Raw genomic sequence first — 13203 nt, forward strand, 5'->3', positions numbered from 1 at the left:
GGTGAAACAGTATTGATTTAAAGAACAACTTAAAACTCCTCTCCCTCTTCCTCTCCTTCCACCGAGTCGGCGCCGACTTCCTCGTAATCCTTCTCCAAAGCAGCCATGTCCTCTCGGGCCTCAGAGAACTCTCCCTCCTCCATGCCCTCGCCCACGTACCAGTGCACAAAGGCGCGCTTGGCGTACATCAGGTCGAACTTGTGGTCGAGTCGAGCCCAGGCCTCTGCGATGGCCGTGGTGTTGCTCATCATACACACGGCTCTCTGCACTTTGGCCAGGTCTCCTCCTGGGACCACAGTGGGCGGCTGGTAGTTGATGCCCACCTTGAACCCAGTGGGGCACCAGTCCACAAACTGGATGGTGCGCTTGGTCTTGATGGTGGCGATGGCAGAGTTGACGTCTTTGGGAACCACATCTCCGCGGTACAGCAGGCAGCAGGCCATGTACTTCCCGTGGCGAGGGTCACATTTGACCATCTGGTTGGCCGGATCGAAGCAGGCGTTGGTGATTTCAGCCACTGTTAACTGCTCATGGAAAGCCTTCTCCGCCGAGATGACGGGGGCGTAGGTGGCTAAAGGGAAGTGGATACGAGGATATGGCACCAAGTTGGTCTGAAACTCTGTGAGATCCACGTTTAGAGCGCCGTCAAAGCGAAGCGACGCTGTGATGGAGGACACAATCTGGCTCATCAGTCGGTTTAGGTTGGTGTAAGTGGGGCGCTCGATGTCCAGGTTTCTGCGGCAGATGTCATAAATGGCCTCGTTGTCGACCATGAAGGCACAGTCGGAGTGCTCCAGGGTGGTGTGGGTGGTCAGGATGGCGTTGTAGGGCTCCACCACAGCAGTGGACACCTGGGGGGCAGGGTAGATGGCGAACTCCAGCTTGGACTTCTTTCCGTAGTCCACAGAAAGACGCTCCATCAGCAGAGAGGTGAAGCCAGAGCCTGTCCCACCTCCAAAGCTGTGGAAAACCAGGAAGCCCTGGAGCCCAGTGCACTGGTCAGCCTAATGACAGGTGAAAAAACAAACATGAATAGTAGGCCATGAGTTTTAACACAACATAAGTACTTAACAATTACCAGTTTTCGAATCCTGTCCAACACCATGTCAATAATTTCTTTTCCAATGGTGTAATGGCCGCGGGCGTAGTTGTTGGCAGCATCTTCTTTGCCAGTGATGAGCTGCTCCGGGTGGAAGAGCTGACGGTAGGTTCCAGTGCGCACCTCATCTAAAAAGTAGTTGTGAAATAGTAACCACAGCTTTAAGACTTAACTTCTGTCATAAACGTGTCATACCAATTACAGTCGGCTCCAGGTCAACAAACACGGCTCTGGGCACATGTTTTCCTGCTCCTGTTTCACTGAAGAAGGTGCTGAAAGAGTCGTCTCCTCCTCCAACAGTCTTGTCACTGGGCATCTGTCCATCAGGTTGGATGCCATGCTCCAGGCAGAAAAGTTCCCAACAGGCATTGCCAATCTGCACTCCAGCCTGGCCCACGTGGACGGAGATACACTCGCGCTGAAAAACAGGAATTTGACCATTAATATCTTGACATTTTTTACATTTATTTCCCTATGATCATGTTTTGCTCAAAGCTACATGGCTAACACAACATTTGACTAATTTCGCGATGCGCCACTGAAGCAATGCTATAGAGCTCGGGAATGTGACGTCATATCGCTAAGCATTATGGGATTAGCAGCCATTGTAAACTAATGGAGATTTAAAAAGTTAAAATACTGGAGTTATTGTTCACATTAAAACACTTGGAGACCACAGTGTGTTAGATGTATTTACCAGCAGTATCTCAGCAGCTAACGGAGTCGTTCCACTGTTTTTTTCTCCACTTTTAATACTGTTTTTAGCTAATGTTAGTCTATGGAAATGTATGCTAACAGCTGCAAAGATGGCGGATCTCCATGGTAACTGTGGACATTCCCGAACTCTACAATAAGGTTAGTCATCCATCCATCCATTTTCTCCCACTTGACCGTTGCTGGGTCGTGGGGGCAGCCGTTGGAGCTGCCCAAATCACATAGCTCTGCCATAAAAAGCGGCAAAATTAACTCATCAACATTAAAATACAGAAACATGCACATGAAGCAAATGACCCAAAAAATGTTTCAGTTGCTCCCGACTAGTTTGTTAAAATATAGTATTAATTCCGCATAAACCGAGTTAACGTCCGTTGAAGGAAAAAAAATAACGGGTTTAACGTTAGCTACGTAAAGTTATTTCCCCCTCTTTTTAACTGTACATGAAGCAAATGACAAAAAAATGTTTCAGTTGCTCCCGACTAGTTTGTTAAAATATAGTATTAATTCCGCATAAACCTAGTTAACGTCCGTGGAAGGAAAAAAAATAACGGGTTTAACGTTAGCTACGTAAAGTTATTTCCCCCTCTTTTTAACTGAATCCAGATTTAGTTGATCACAATCGCTGGTCATTTTTATCTGTTACAATCAAAACTAACATCATATAATCATGTCTTCATTAAACAAGTAAGGATCTTACCATGTTTGAAAGTAGATTTGGCACAAGATTAAATCTGTCGCGGTCGAGAGGAAGAAGCCGTTTGCGCTGGAGATTGGATTTTTATACGAAGCACATGAGCGCTCTGATTGGTTAAACGTCAGTCCATCAGAGAAAGACGTAGGCCTACTTCAGTGTTTAAAAAAAAATAAAAAAAAATGTGTTATTATTTTTTTTAAATAAAATGAAATGAATGCATAAAATATTTTACACAAAATGTGATTTTACTTTTAACCATTTGCAAATGTAACCTATTGATGAATAAGTCAAATCAATGTTCATATTCGTGGTCTTCCTCCACATTCCTGCATGGTTATCTTATGTTGCTATGCTCACATCCATCATATTAAGGTAGCACCTCTCGGTTGACCATAACGAAAACATGTACAATAGGTTTCTTAATTTTATTCATTTTTTATTTTATTTTTTTGACAGGGACCGTGTACAGGAGCATTAATCAGTATATAAAAATATACTTTGTACCAGACTTAAGCTCTTGGAGCTAATTTCCATCTGCAGCTCCTAGACCAGTGGTTCTCAACCTTTTGGAGACGCGACCCCCATTATAACAGTTAAAGGAGTTGATTCACCCCTTTTTTTGTCTAAGTACTGTACTTGCAGAGTTTTTGAGGATCTATACTTTAATGAGTTTGTTCAGAACATACTACCTTTAGTACTTTTACTTCTTTATAATAAAACCCTGAGAAACTGAACCCAGGCTGTAGCTTCAAGCTGCCCTTATCTGAATCCATCTCCGTTTCCCTGTCTCTCACACACTCGGCCTTTAGGGAACACCTTATCTGTGGTCTGTTCAAATACTGTGTGTGACAGGGGCATTTCTCACAGTAGGGTATTCATGAAGGTCTGTTAAACCAGTGTTTTTCAACCACTGTGCCGTGGCACACTAGTGTGCTGTGAGATATTGTCTGGTGTGCCTTGGGAAATTATCCAATCTCACCTAGTTTTTTTTTTTTTTTAAACAAATGCATTATTATGCACAAACAATGTACCGTTTTCGAGTGTCGATGCCGTCTAGTGATCAGCAGAGAAACCATATTATACTCTTCCATATCAGGTAGTTAATTTCTTTGAGACAAGAGAATTAGTGATGTATTGAGGCATTGTGGCTAGTGAGACTATACGGCGTTCCTAGCCAAGACACTTTGATGAGAATATTTTCTGCTGGTGGTGTGCCTCGTGATTATTTAAATGAAAAAAATGTGCCTTGGCTCAACAAAGGTTGAAAAACACTGGTCTAGGGCAGTGGTTCTGCCCTAGCCAGCTCAGATTTTGGAGAAAAAAAAAAAAAAAAAGGGGCATGAAATTTATAAGACAATGTCTTCCTCATGCTCCTATTCAGCATTGAATATTTTGCTTTTGCTGTTGTTGTTTTTATTGTGTCTGTAATAACACCATGGCTGAATAAAAAACTTGAACTGAACTGAACTGAACTGAACTGTTCTCAACCTGGGGGTCAGGACCCCCAAGGTGCTCACGAAACAAATTGAGGGGGTCACCAGGTCATGTAGATAAAATATACATATTTTTATTAGCATAAAATCTAATATTTTATTGTGGCATGTGTGTGCTATTTTACTAGAATGCCATTATTTGTATGTAATTTGATGGATTTTACTTTAGCCATTTGTTTTTTTTCTTTGTTTTTTAAGAATTAGGCTAATGTGCCTATTTCTCATGGTGTGACCAGGGCGAGGGGTCACGAACCCCTTTTACTGTTATAATGGGGGTCGCGGCTCCAAAAGGTTGAGAACCACTGGTCTAGGGGACTGCAGATGGAAATTAGCTCCAAGAGCTTAAGTCTGGTACAAAGTATCTTTTTATATACTGATTAATGCTCCTGTACACGGTCCCTGTCAAAAAAATAAAATAAAAAATGAATAAAATTAGGAAAACCTATTGTACATGTTTTCGTTTAGTTTAACCTAAAATACCATGAGCTATGGTCAACCGAGAGGTGCTACCTTAATATGATGGATGTGAGCATAGCAACATAAGATAACCATGCAGGAATGTGGAGGAAGACCACGAATATGAACATTGATTTGACTTATTCATCAATAGGTTACATTTGCAAATGGTTAAAAGTAAAATCATATCACATTTTGTGTAAAATATTTTCTGCATTCATTTCATTTTATTTTAAAAAAATAAAAATAAAAACTTTTATTTTTATTAATTTTTAAACACTGAAGTAGACCTACGTCTTTCTCTGATGGACTGACGTTTAACCAATCAGAGCGCTCATGTGCGCCGTATAAAAGTCCAATCTCCAGCGCTAACGGCCTCTTCCTCTCGACCACGACAGATTTAATCTTGTGCCAAATCTACTTTCAAACATGGTAAGATTCTTACTTGTTTAATGAAGACATGATTATATGATGTTAGTTTTGATTGTAACAGATAAAAATGACCAGCGATTGTGATCAACTAAATCTGGATTCAGTTAAAAAGAGGGGGAAATAACTTTACGTAGCTAACGTTAAACCCGTTATTTTTTTTCCTTCCACGGACGTTAACTAGGTTTATGCGGAATTAATACTATATTTTAACAAACTAGTCGGGAGAAACTGAAACATTTTTTGGGGTCATTTGCTTCATGTACAGTTAAAAAGAGGGGGAAATACCTTTACGTAGCTAACTTTAAACCCGTTATTTTTTTTTCCTTCAACGGACGTTAACTCGGTTTATGCGGAATTAATACTATATTTTAACAAACTAGTCGGGAGCAACTGAAACATTTTTTGGGTCATTTGCTTCATGTACGGGCGCATGTTTCTGTATTTTAATGTTGATGAGTTAATTTTGCCGCTTTTTATGGCAGAGCTATGTGATTTGGGCAGCTCCAACGGCTGCCCCCACGACCCAGCAACGGTCAAGTGGGAGAAAATGGATGGATGGATCGGGAATGTCCACAGTTACCATGGAGATCCGCCATCTTTGCAGCTGTTAGCATACATTTCCATAGACTAACATTAGCTAAAAACAGTATTAAAAGTGGAGAAAAAAACAGTGGAACGACTCCGTTAGCTGCTGAGATACTGCTGGTAAATACATCTAACACACTGTGGTCTCCAAGTGTTTTAATGTGAACAATAACTCCAGTATTTTAACTTTTTAAATCTCCATTAGTTTACAATGGCTGCTAATCCCATAATGCTTAGCGATATGACGTCACATTCCCGAGCTCTATAGCATTGCTTCAGTGGCGCATCGCGAAATTAGTCAAATGTTGTGTTAGCCATGTAGCCTTGAGCAAAACATGATCATAGGGAAATAAATGTAAAAAATGTCAAGATATTAATGGTCAAATTCCTGTTTTTCAGCGCGAGTGTATCTCCGTCCACGTGGGCCAGGCTGGAGTGCAGATTGGCAATGCCTGTTGGGAACTTTTCTGCCTGGAGCATGGCATCCAACCTGATGGACAGATGCCCAGTGACAAGACTGTTGGAGGAGGAGACGACTCTTTCAGCACCTTCTTCAGTGAAACAGGAGCAGGAAAACATGTGCCCAGAGCCGTGTTTGTTGACCTGGAGCCGACTGTAATTGGTATGACACGTTTATGACAGAAGTTAAGTCTTAAAGCTGTGGTTACTATTTCACAACTACTTTTTAGATGAGGTGCGCACTGGAACCTACCGTCAGCTCTTCCACCCGGAGCAGCTCATCACTGGCAAAGAAGATGCTGCCAACAACTACGCCCGCGGCCATTACACCATTGGAAAAGAAATTATTGACATGGTGTTGGACAGGATTCGAAAACTGGTAATTGTTAAGTACTTATGTTGTGTTAAAACTCATGGCCTACTATTCATGTTTGTTTTTTCACCTGTCATTAGGCTGACCAGTGCACTGGGCTCCAGGGCTTCCTGGTTTTCCACAGCTTTGGAGGTGGGACAGGCTCTGGCTTCACCTCTCTGCTGATGGAGCGTCTTTCTGTGGACTACGGAAAGAAGTCCAAGCTGGAGTTCTCCATCTACCCTGCCCCCCAGGTGTCCACTGCTGTGGTGGAGCCCTACAACGCCATCCTGACCACCCACACCACCCTGGAGCACTCCGACTGTGCCTTCATGGTCGACAACGAGGCCATTTATGACATCTGCCGCAGAAACCTGGACATCGAGCGCCCCACTTACACCAACCTAAACCGACTGATGAGCCAGATTGTGTCCTCCATCACAGCGTCGCTTCGCTTTGATGGCGCTCTAAACGTGGATCTCACAGAGTTTCAGACCAACTTGGTGCCATATCCTCGTATCCACTTCCCTTTAGCCACCTACGCCCCCGTCATCTCGGCGGAGAAGGCTTTCCATGAGCAGTTAACAGTGGCTGAAATCACCAACGCCTGCTTCGATCCGGCCAACCAGATGGTCAAATGTGACCCTCGCCACGGGAAGTACATGGCCTGCTGCCTGCTGTACCGCGGAGATGTGGTTCCCAAAGACGTCAACTCTGCCATCGCCACCATCAAGACCAAGCGCACCATCCAGTTTGTGGACTGGTGCCCCACTGGGTTCAAGGTGGGCATCAACTACCAGCCGCCCACTGTGGTCCCAGGAGGAGACCTGGCCAAAGTGCAGAGAGCCGTGTGTATGATGAGCAACACCACGGCCATCGCAGAGGCCTGGGCTCGACTCGACCACAAGTTCGACCTGATGTACGCCAAGCGCGCCTTTGTGCACTGGTACGTGGGCGAGGGCATGGAGGAGGGAGAGTTCTCTGAGGCCAGAGAGGACATGGCTGCTTTGGAGAAGGATTACGAGGAAGTCGGCGCCGACTCGGTGGAAGGAGAGGAAGAGGGAGAGGAGTTTTAAGTTGTTCTTTAAATCAATACTGTTTCACCTCAATCAACTGTTCTATACTGACGTTCCCTCCAGTTTAAAAACAATCAACATTTCAAATTGAAACTATCTGACAGATGTGCATATTGCAACGTTTCTGGCAAATCGTCTGTCCCATTTCTTTGCTCCTCTTGTTGCCCCCAAGACCTGTCCACTGTCCCGTCCCTCCTGTTAATGCCTCTTGATTCCTGTTCGCACTGTGTTAAACCATCCACAACAACAACCACCACTGTTATTGTTCCTGCTACTGTAGCTTTACTTCTGTTTGCCTTTCAGTTTCATTAAAGAATAACAATCATTTCTCTCAGTCTTTGGTTGTGCGAGAAAGCACAGAAAAACACACAGACGTTGGTACTAACTCACTACAGTCGTTAGAAGTGTTTTTGTTCTGACTTTTAACCTTAACTGAAATATATATACTATAAGGTTAAAACCGAGCGCATTTTCTCCAAGTTTGGCTTTACCCAAATTCAAAAGCCTCTCGGCAGGAGCTTACAGACTACAGGCCAGTGTGACGCCTCATTTCAAAGCTAAGACCTACAAAACTAATCTTCATTTTTTTGTTGCATTGTCACCGTTGTGTCATGTCAAAAAAAGAAAAACACAGAAAACTTAGGCAAATGTTCCATATTTTATTCACATCCATTATTTACATCAATAGTGTCACACCGCATGTATCAGTCTTGCATCCTTTGACTAAGTACACAGTATAAAAGCCCCAATATGACGAGAACAAAGCTTGCATGTGTCCTCCTTTCTCCATTCATGTCTGTGCTCCTGTCCCGTTGCGCCCTCTGCTGTCCGGACGTCACATAGCACCTCTTCATGTTCCCTGCCCCGTCCCACAAGAGGAGCTCGGCGCTGGAGGAGCAGCAAGGTGAAACATACCCCACCCACAGAGGTTGGGACGGTACTTGCACCCATTCGGAGACATTGAAAGGTGGGTCCCCTCTTCGCAGCTTGGCTCTATGGTGCTGATGGGGGTGATGAGGGGGCATTTCGGGCATGTCCTCGGTGGGTGGAGGTTTATGGAACAGTGTAGCCAGGCCTTCTCCTCTGCGTATCTGTATGGAGGCTAAGCCAGAGCGGCCCCTGTCGGAGAGAGCCAGAGATGCGCTCCATTTAGATTCGGAGCAGTCAGAGGAGGTGCAGGAAGAATGGACTTGCGTGATGGTGCACGTGGGGGGCGCAGTGTCAGGGTCCTAAAAACAAAGCAAAAATAAAAATTAATCGTCCAGTTGACTGATTGTTGCAGTGCTAATCTGCAGTGCTGTTATACCATTGTGTGCTCTCCCAATTTACCTACAAGTGCACACTGTGTGACAAGGCCTTTCACTGATGACCAGAAAACCTACAAAACAATTGATCCCGGAGCGTTGTAGAGACCACCGTGATCGAAAGTAACGGTGCCAACCACTCACACAGCTACAATTAGAAACTTCTTTTTTGTCCACATAAAAAGTTACGTAATGCACCTTTAACCAGACTCAGAAACCCATAACAAAGCCAGAGGATTTGTGACCCATTTATCACAAAATCTATTATTTTATGCCCCAGTTTGATCTGAGCAGGGTTTAACTTGACCTTCTTAAACTGGTAGCTCAGGTGGGTGTTGATTAATGGTTCTCGGAGGGGCCCATAGGTGCACATCCAGTCCAGTCTGCCCTAGGACAGCTGTGGCTACATACTTAGCTCCCCAACTCAAGTACAGAGATAATGCATTTAATTATAAAACCACTATGGACATCTGGAAAAGCAGTATATCAGATCCTTATTTCTATCATCATTTACATCTATTCTCTCATACCTGTGTGGGCCTCTATTTTGGAGATAGCCGCAGTCGTCATCAGCCGTTAAACTGAAGAGTCGTCCCGGGCCATGGTTCAGAAGGTCAAAAGTCACTATGGTGCTATGTCCCGGGACGAGGTGAGGAGCAGAAAAGACCTGAACAGAGGATCAAGGGCGGGAAATATAATAAATGCCACAATAATAATACATTTTTATAGCCTACCAAACATTTTCATCTATTTCTCAATATTCCAGCTCAGAAAATACAGACATAACTTCGCAGTTACTCACATTAATCCCACCTCTGTGAGCGAGTAGCTCTTTAAAGGTTAAAGGACGGGAAGAAGAAGCCATACATTTTTTATTTATGTTTTTCGTCCCACCTGCCTGTCCTCCTCTTACCTGTATCTGAACATGAGTGGGCTGGACCATCTCACTGGACACCCTCTCCACCCTGGCTCCGCTACTGTCCCATCCTGTCAATGTGACCTAAAAATAACTTAATGTGTGAAAATGAACCGGACCACGTTGGACAGATCCGTAAATGGGGCTCGACTAAAAGGGTCTACAGATTTTTATTAGAATTATTGCAGGTAAAAAAGTCAGTTACGAGATTTAATTCTAAATAATCATCAAGAAATGTGGGGTCACCAAAAAGGTTTAATTGAACAAGTCAACATTTAAATGAAAAAACGCATGAAATAATTCAGAAATGTTTAAACTGGCACGAGATAATGAAGAAAAACACAATAGAAAAAAAGCTAGTTGCTTAAGTATTTTCTGAGTGTGTCGCGCATTTTGGCGGGTTCGCAAGCTCAGTGGTCCTCAAAGAAATTGTCGTCTTTGGTCTGAAAAAGTTTGAGAAAGACTTGTCTAAATAGACGAATATACTGTAGCTTGTCGACGGCTCAGAGGTACCAGTGAAGCAGGTTCTGTTGTTAGAGTGTGGGAGTGACTGAGCAGCTAAATCGAGGATTAAAGAACTATAGGAAACTATTTTGTTTTTGTATATTATTTACCCGTCGTTGGTCCAACACGTCTTGTAACATGAATCGTATCCTGGAGCTGGTTTTGCTCTCTTTGATGATTTCATCCATTTGGTTAAAATAATAATCCATTCGAGGCTGGAGAGAGAAACAAATTGGTAAAAATACAAACTTTTAACTGAAAACTGACTGAAAGTGGTGATAAAGAGCCCATCAAATTAGGTTTGACTAGGTTTACACATACTGTTTGATTTCTCTGCGTTTTCTTACCAAGGCTTTCCCATAATCGAGGTTTCTTCCAATGGTGGAGAGCAGCTGACAAAGACACTCCAGAGACTCCTCATTGTAAGGTTTTTTGATGAGCGTCGCAAAACAGTCGTGCATAATGGGCTCTGTCAGCATACTCCCTTTGAACAACTCGCCCATGAACTGAATATTTCTGAGCGATCGCCTGTGTTCCTTGTCTATAGCCTCCTCGAGCGTCTCTGTTAGCTGCTGCCTCTCCTCGTCCTGCCACAAAAAAGCATACAGTACATCCAACCAACTCATAATATGTGCACAAAACTCATAAGAAGCCTTAGCATTTAGATTCAGTTGCTCGTCTGGGCAGCTGTGAACTTAGAATCTGATTAAAATAAAGTTACACATTTACAACCACCAATTACTTATCGAACAGCATACATCTTGTGTCTAGTAGTTCCAGTTTAACGTAGTGACAAAGCCTTACACTTGATGCAGCCTCCAGTTCCTTCTGCTTCTTCTCAAAGATCTCATTGTTTTCTATGTTCTTCTCAAACTCCTTCTGACAGCGATTGAGCAGCAACTTTATGAAATTCACAGTGGTTCCAGGCTTATCTGTGGCCGGGACTTTGAGCTGAAATAACAAAGGGATGGATTTTTTTTAAACTCCTTGAAAATCCTAGTGGTACACTTTTGGGATTGGGTATAAGTGGCTCCTCAGTTCCTCAGTCCCATCATGATCAGTGGCCAACATGGCTGCCAACAATTACGTTATACCACAGAATGGTTTGAAACGCTTGACATTTCTGACACGGTGCATACGGAATATACATACATTGTTTTAAGTTGAAAGAAAAAATTGAGAGCACAATCTGAACTGAACTTAACATGTACAAGCTGACTTACCTCCATAAGGCAGCGGCACATGTTGACACAAGCCACAGAGAAGTCTGGTTCAGAGACGGCCTTTTCGAAGGTGAGGTCTATGACTTCCTTTAACCTCTCCTCTGTGTCTGTGGTCAGTTCTATGACCTGTTTCATCAGCTGCTGAAACTTCTGTGACGGGATGCTTCGGAAACATTTAAAAATACAATTAAAGGGGCTCAATAAAACTTTTACTTAAGTTAAAGCACTGACGTATTTTCAGTAGAAATTACTATTTATTATACAATAGTACAAATTACTTGAAACTAATTTTATGATTATAAAGAACAACTTTGGACCTTAAAAAACATTAAAATCATGCCTAAATGGTGCAAATGTTGGCTTCTTTCTAGAAGTAAAAGTACTAAAGGTATATGTTCTGAACAAACTCAATAAAGTATAGATCCTCAAAAACTCTGCAAGTACAGTACTTAGACAAAAAAAAAGGGGTGAATCAACAAAAAAAGAGCTGACAGTTTTGCTGTCCATCCAGACAGCTTCCTCAGAGCTGTTGTACGTGGTGACCACAGCCCCCAGATATAGACGTGGTGGGCGTGGATGGTGAATACTCAGTGACGGCAGATGACGTCACTGGCGGGGGCCCCAGACACTGCTTGGATCCAGGCCATGTCTGGGGCTTTCCTGCCTTGGAGTATCCAGAAGTGTTCTGATTTTGGGCTTCTAGCATTGACTTCTATTCGACTCCCGAGCGAAGGTCCAATCTGCGTACCCACACTTCCCTTTTAATGTAAGTCCAGTCATGTTAATTCACCCTTTTTTGAGTCTAATTAGCTATGTGGATGACTGAGAAACTACATTGTTTGATCAAATACAGTACTTATTTGTACATTTGCTTTGTTATTGACCAACTCTGTGGACAAGGTGATGGAAACATGAATGTATATGTACCGGGGTAAGTCAGAAACTGAAGGTATCCCCATACATACAATTCAATTTTGTTGTGTTATGCAGTTTAAAATCAAAGAATTGGACCACAGAAGCACAGATCACAAACATCATATTACCCAATAAGGTCACAATGTAAATGTGTTGACAAAGCTGGATGGATCCTGTCTTATACAACAGAAAACCAAACTGAATGTTAAATTTATTGTAATTTCAAGTATACGTTCTTACTTCTGAGGTACTCTTCTGTCTGAATCCAGGAAAGAAGCTCGGGAGGAGGACTGCAGACCTGAGAACCGGTTCAAAGTGCTTGTTGCTGGACGACTGCCTGAATATGAAGTTCAGTGAATTCAGTTAATGACTGCCTTAACTTCAAATACACAGCCTGACCAAAAACAACAGTCACCACTTGGTTTCACTAAATGTTCTGATCTGGGGTTGATGCAGTTGGTCGGATCGAGGTTCAGCAACACTATGTTCCCAAAGAATGAGATTAGCGGAATACCATCCAGGTTATTCCTTATTATAATAGATTTCTTCTTCTCCAAAGGAACCGACATATTCCAATATGACAATGTCAGGATTCAGTGGGGTCAGAATGTGAAAGAGTGGTTCAGGGAGCAAAAGAGCCCAGATCTTAACTCCATTGAGAATCTTTGAGATGTGCTGGAGAAGGCTTTGCACAGTGGTCACAGTATCCACTTACTGAAACAATGCCAACAGTTAGCGCTCGTGCTTCACAGGCAACTGGGTTTGATCCCCGGCCCAGATCGGGCCTTGTCCCTTATCTCCCTCGAGACTGTCCTCCGACAGAAAACGACACAAGTGGTCGTTTGTCTTATCCCTTAATTACGACCATATAAGACGTTTGCTAAAACAGCGCCCCCAAGCTCCCATTGAGGGTATGTCCATTACATTTAACCAATTCAGAAACAACTTTATTTTACGTAGTGTTTTGCGATGACGATT

The 13203-nt window shown here is 43.1% G+C and overlaps 2 protein-coding genes and 1 pseudogene across 3 annotated transcripts; 1 reads left to right on the forward strand and 2 right to left on the reverse strand.

Moving 5' to 3' along the window:
- Positions 1 to 29: 29 nt before the first annotated feature.
- LOC306964463 (tubulin alpha-1C chain-like) lies at positions 30 to 1514 on the reverse strand (annotated as a pseudogene). The gene is made up of 2 exons (XR_013794316.1): positions 1079 to 1514; positions 30 to 1004 (listed from the first exon to the last, which is right to left on the reverse strand). The product of XR_013794316.1 is annotated as a tubulin alpha-1C chain-like (transcript).
- Positions 1515 to 5941: 4427 nt separating this feature from the next.
- On the forward strand, positions 5942 to 7363 carry LOC306964422 (tubulin alpha-1C chain-like; the record flags this gene model as incomplete). The annotated part of the gene is made up of 3 exons (XM_079558414.1): positions 5942 to 6098; positions 6166 to 6314; positions 6389 to 7363. The coding sequence occupies exons 1-3, from the start codon at positions 5978 to 5980 to the stop codon at positions 7361 to 7363; spliced, it is 1245 nt and encodes a 414-aa protein (XP_079414540.1). The 5' UTR covers positions 5942 to 5977.
- Positions 7364 to 9993: 2630 nt separating this feature from the next.
- LOC306964709 (eukaryotic translation initiation factor 4 gamma 3-like) lies at positions 9994 to 12568 on the reverse strand (the record flags this gene model as incomplete). Its single annotated transcript, XM_079558821.1, has 6 exons — positions 12466 to 12568; positions 11311 to 11473; positions 10892 to 11038; positions 10435 to 10674; positions 10198 to 10302; positions 9994 to 10026 (listed from the first exon to the last, which is right to left on the reverse strand). The coding sequence occupies exons 2-6, from the start codon at positions 11443 to 11445 to the stop codon at positions 9994 to 9996; spliced, it is 660 nt and encodes a 219-aa protein (XP_079414947.1). The 5' UTR covers positions 11446 to 11473; positions 12466 to 12568.
- Positions 12569 to 13203: the final 635 nt, after the last annotated feature.

The sequence above is a fragment of the Gobius niger genome (genome assembly GCF_951799975.1).
Source record: "Gobius niger genome assembly, chromosome: 1".
Taxonomy (NCBI): domain Eukaryota; kingdom Metazoa; phylum Chordata; class Actinopteri; order Gobiiformes; family Gobiidae; genus Gobius; species Gobius niger.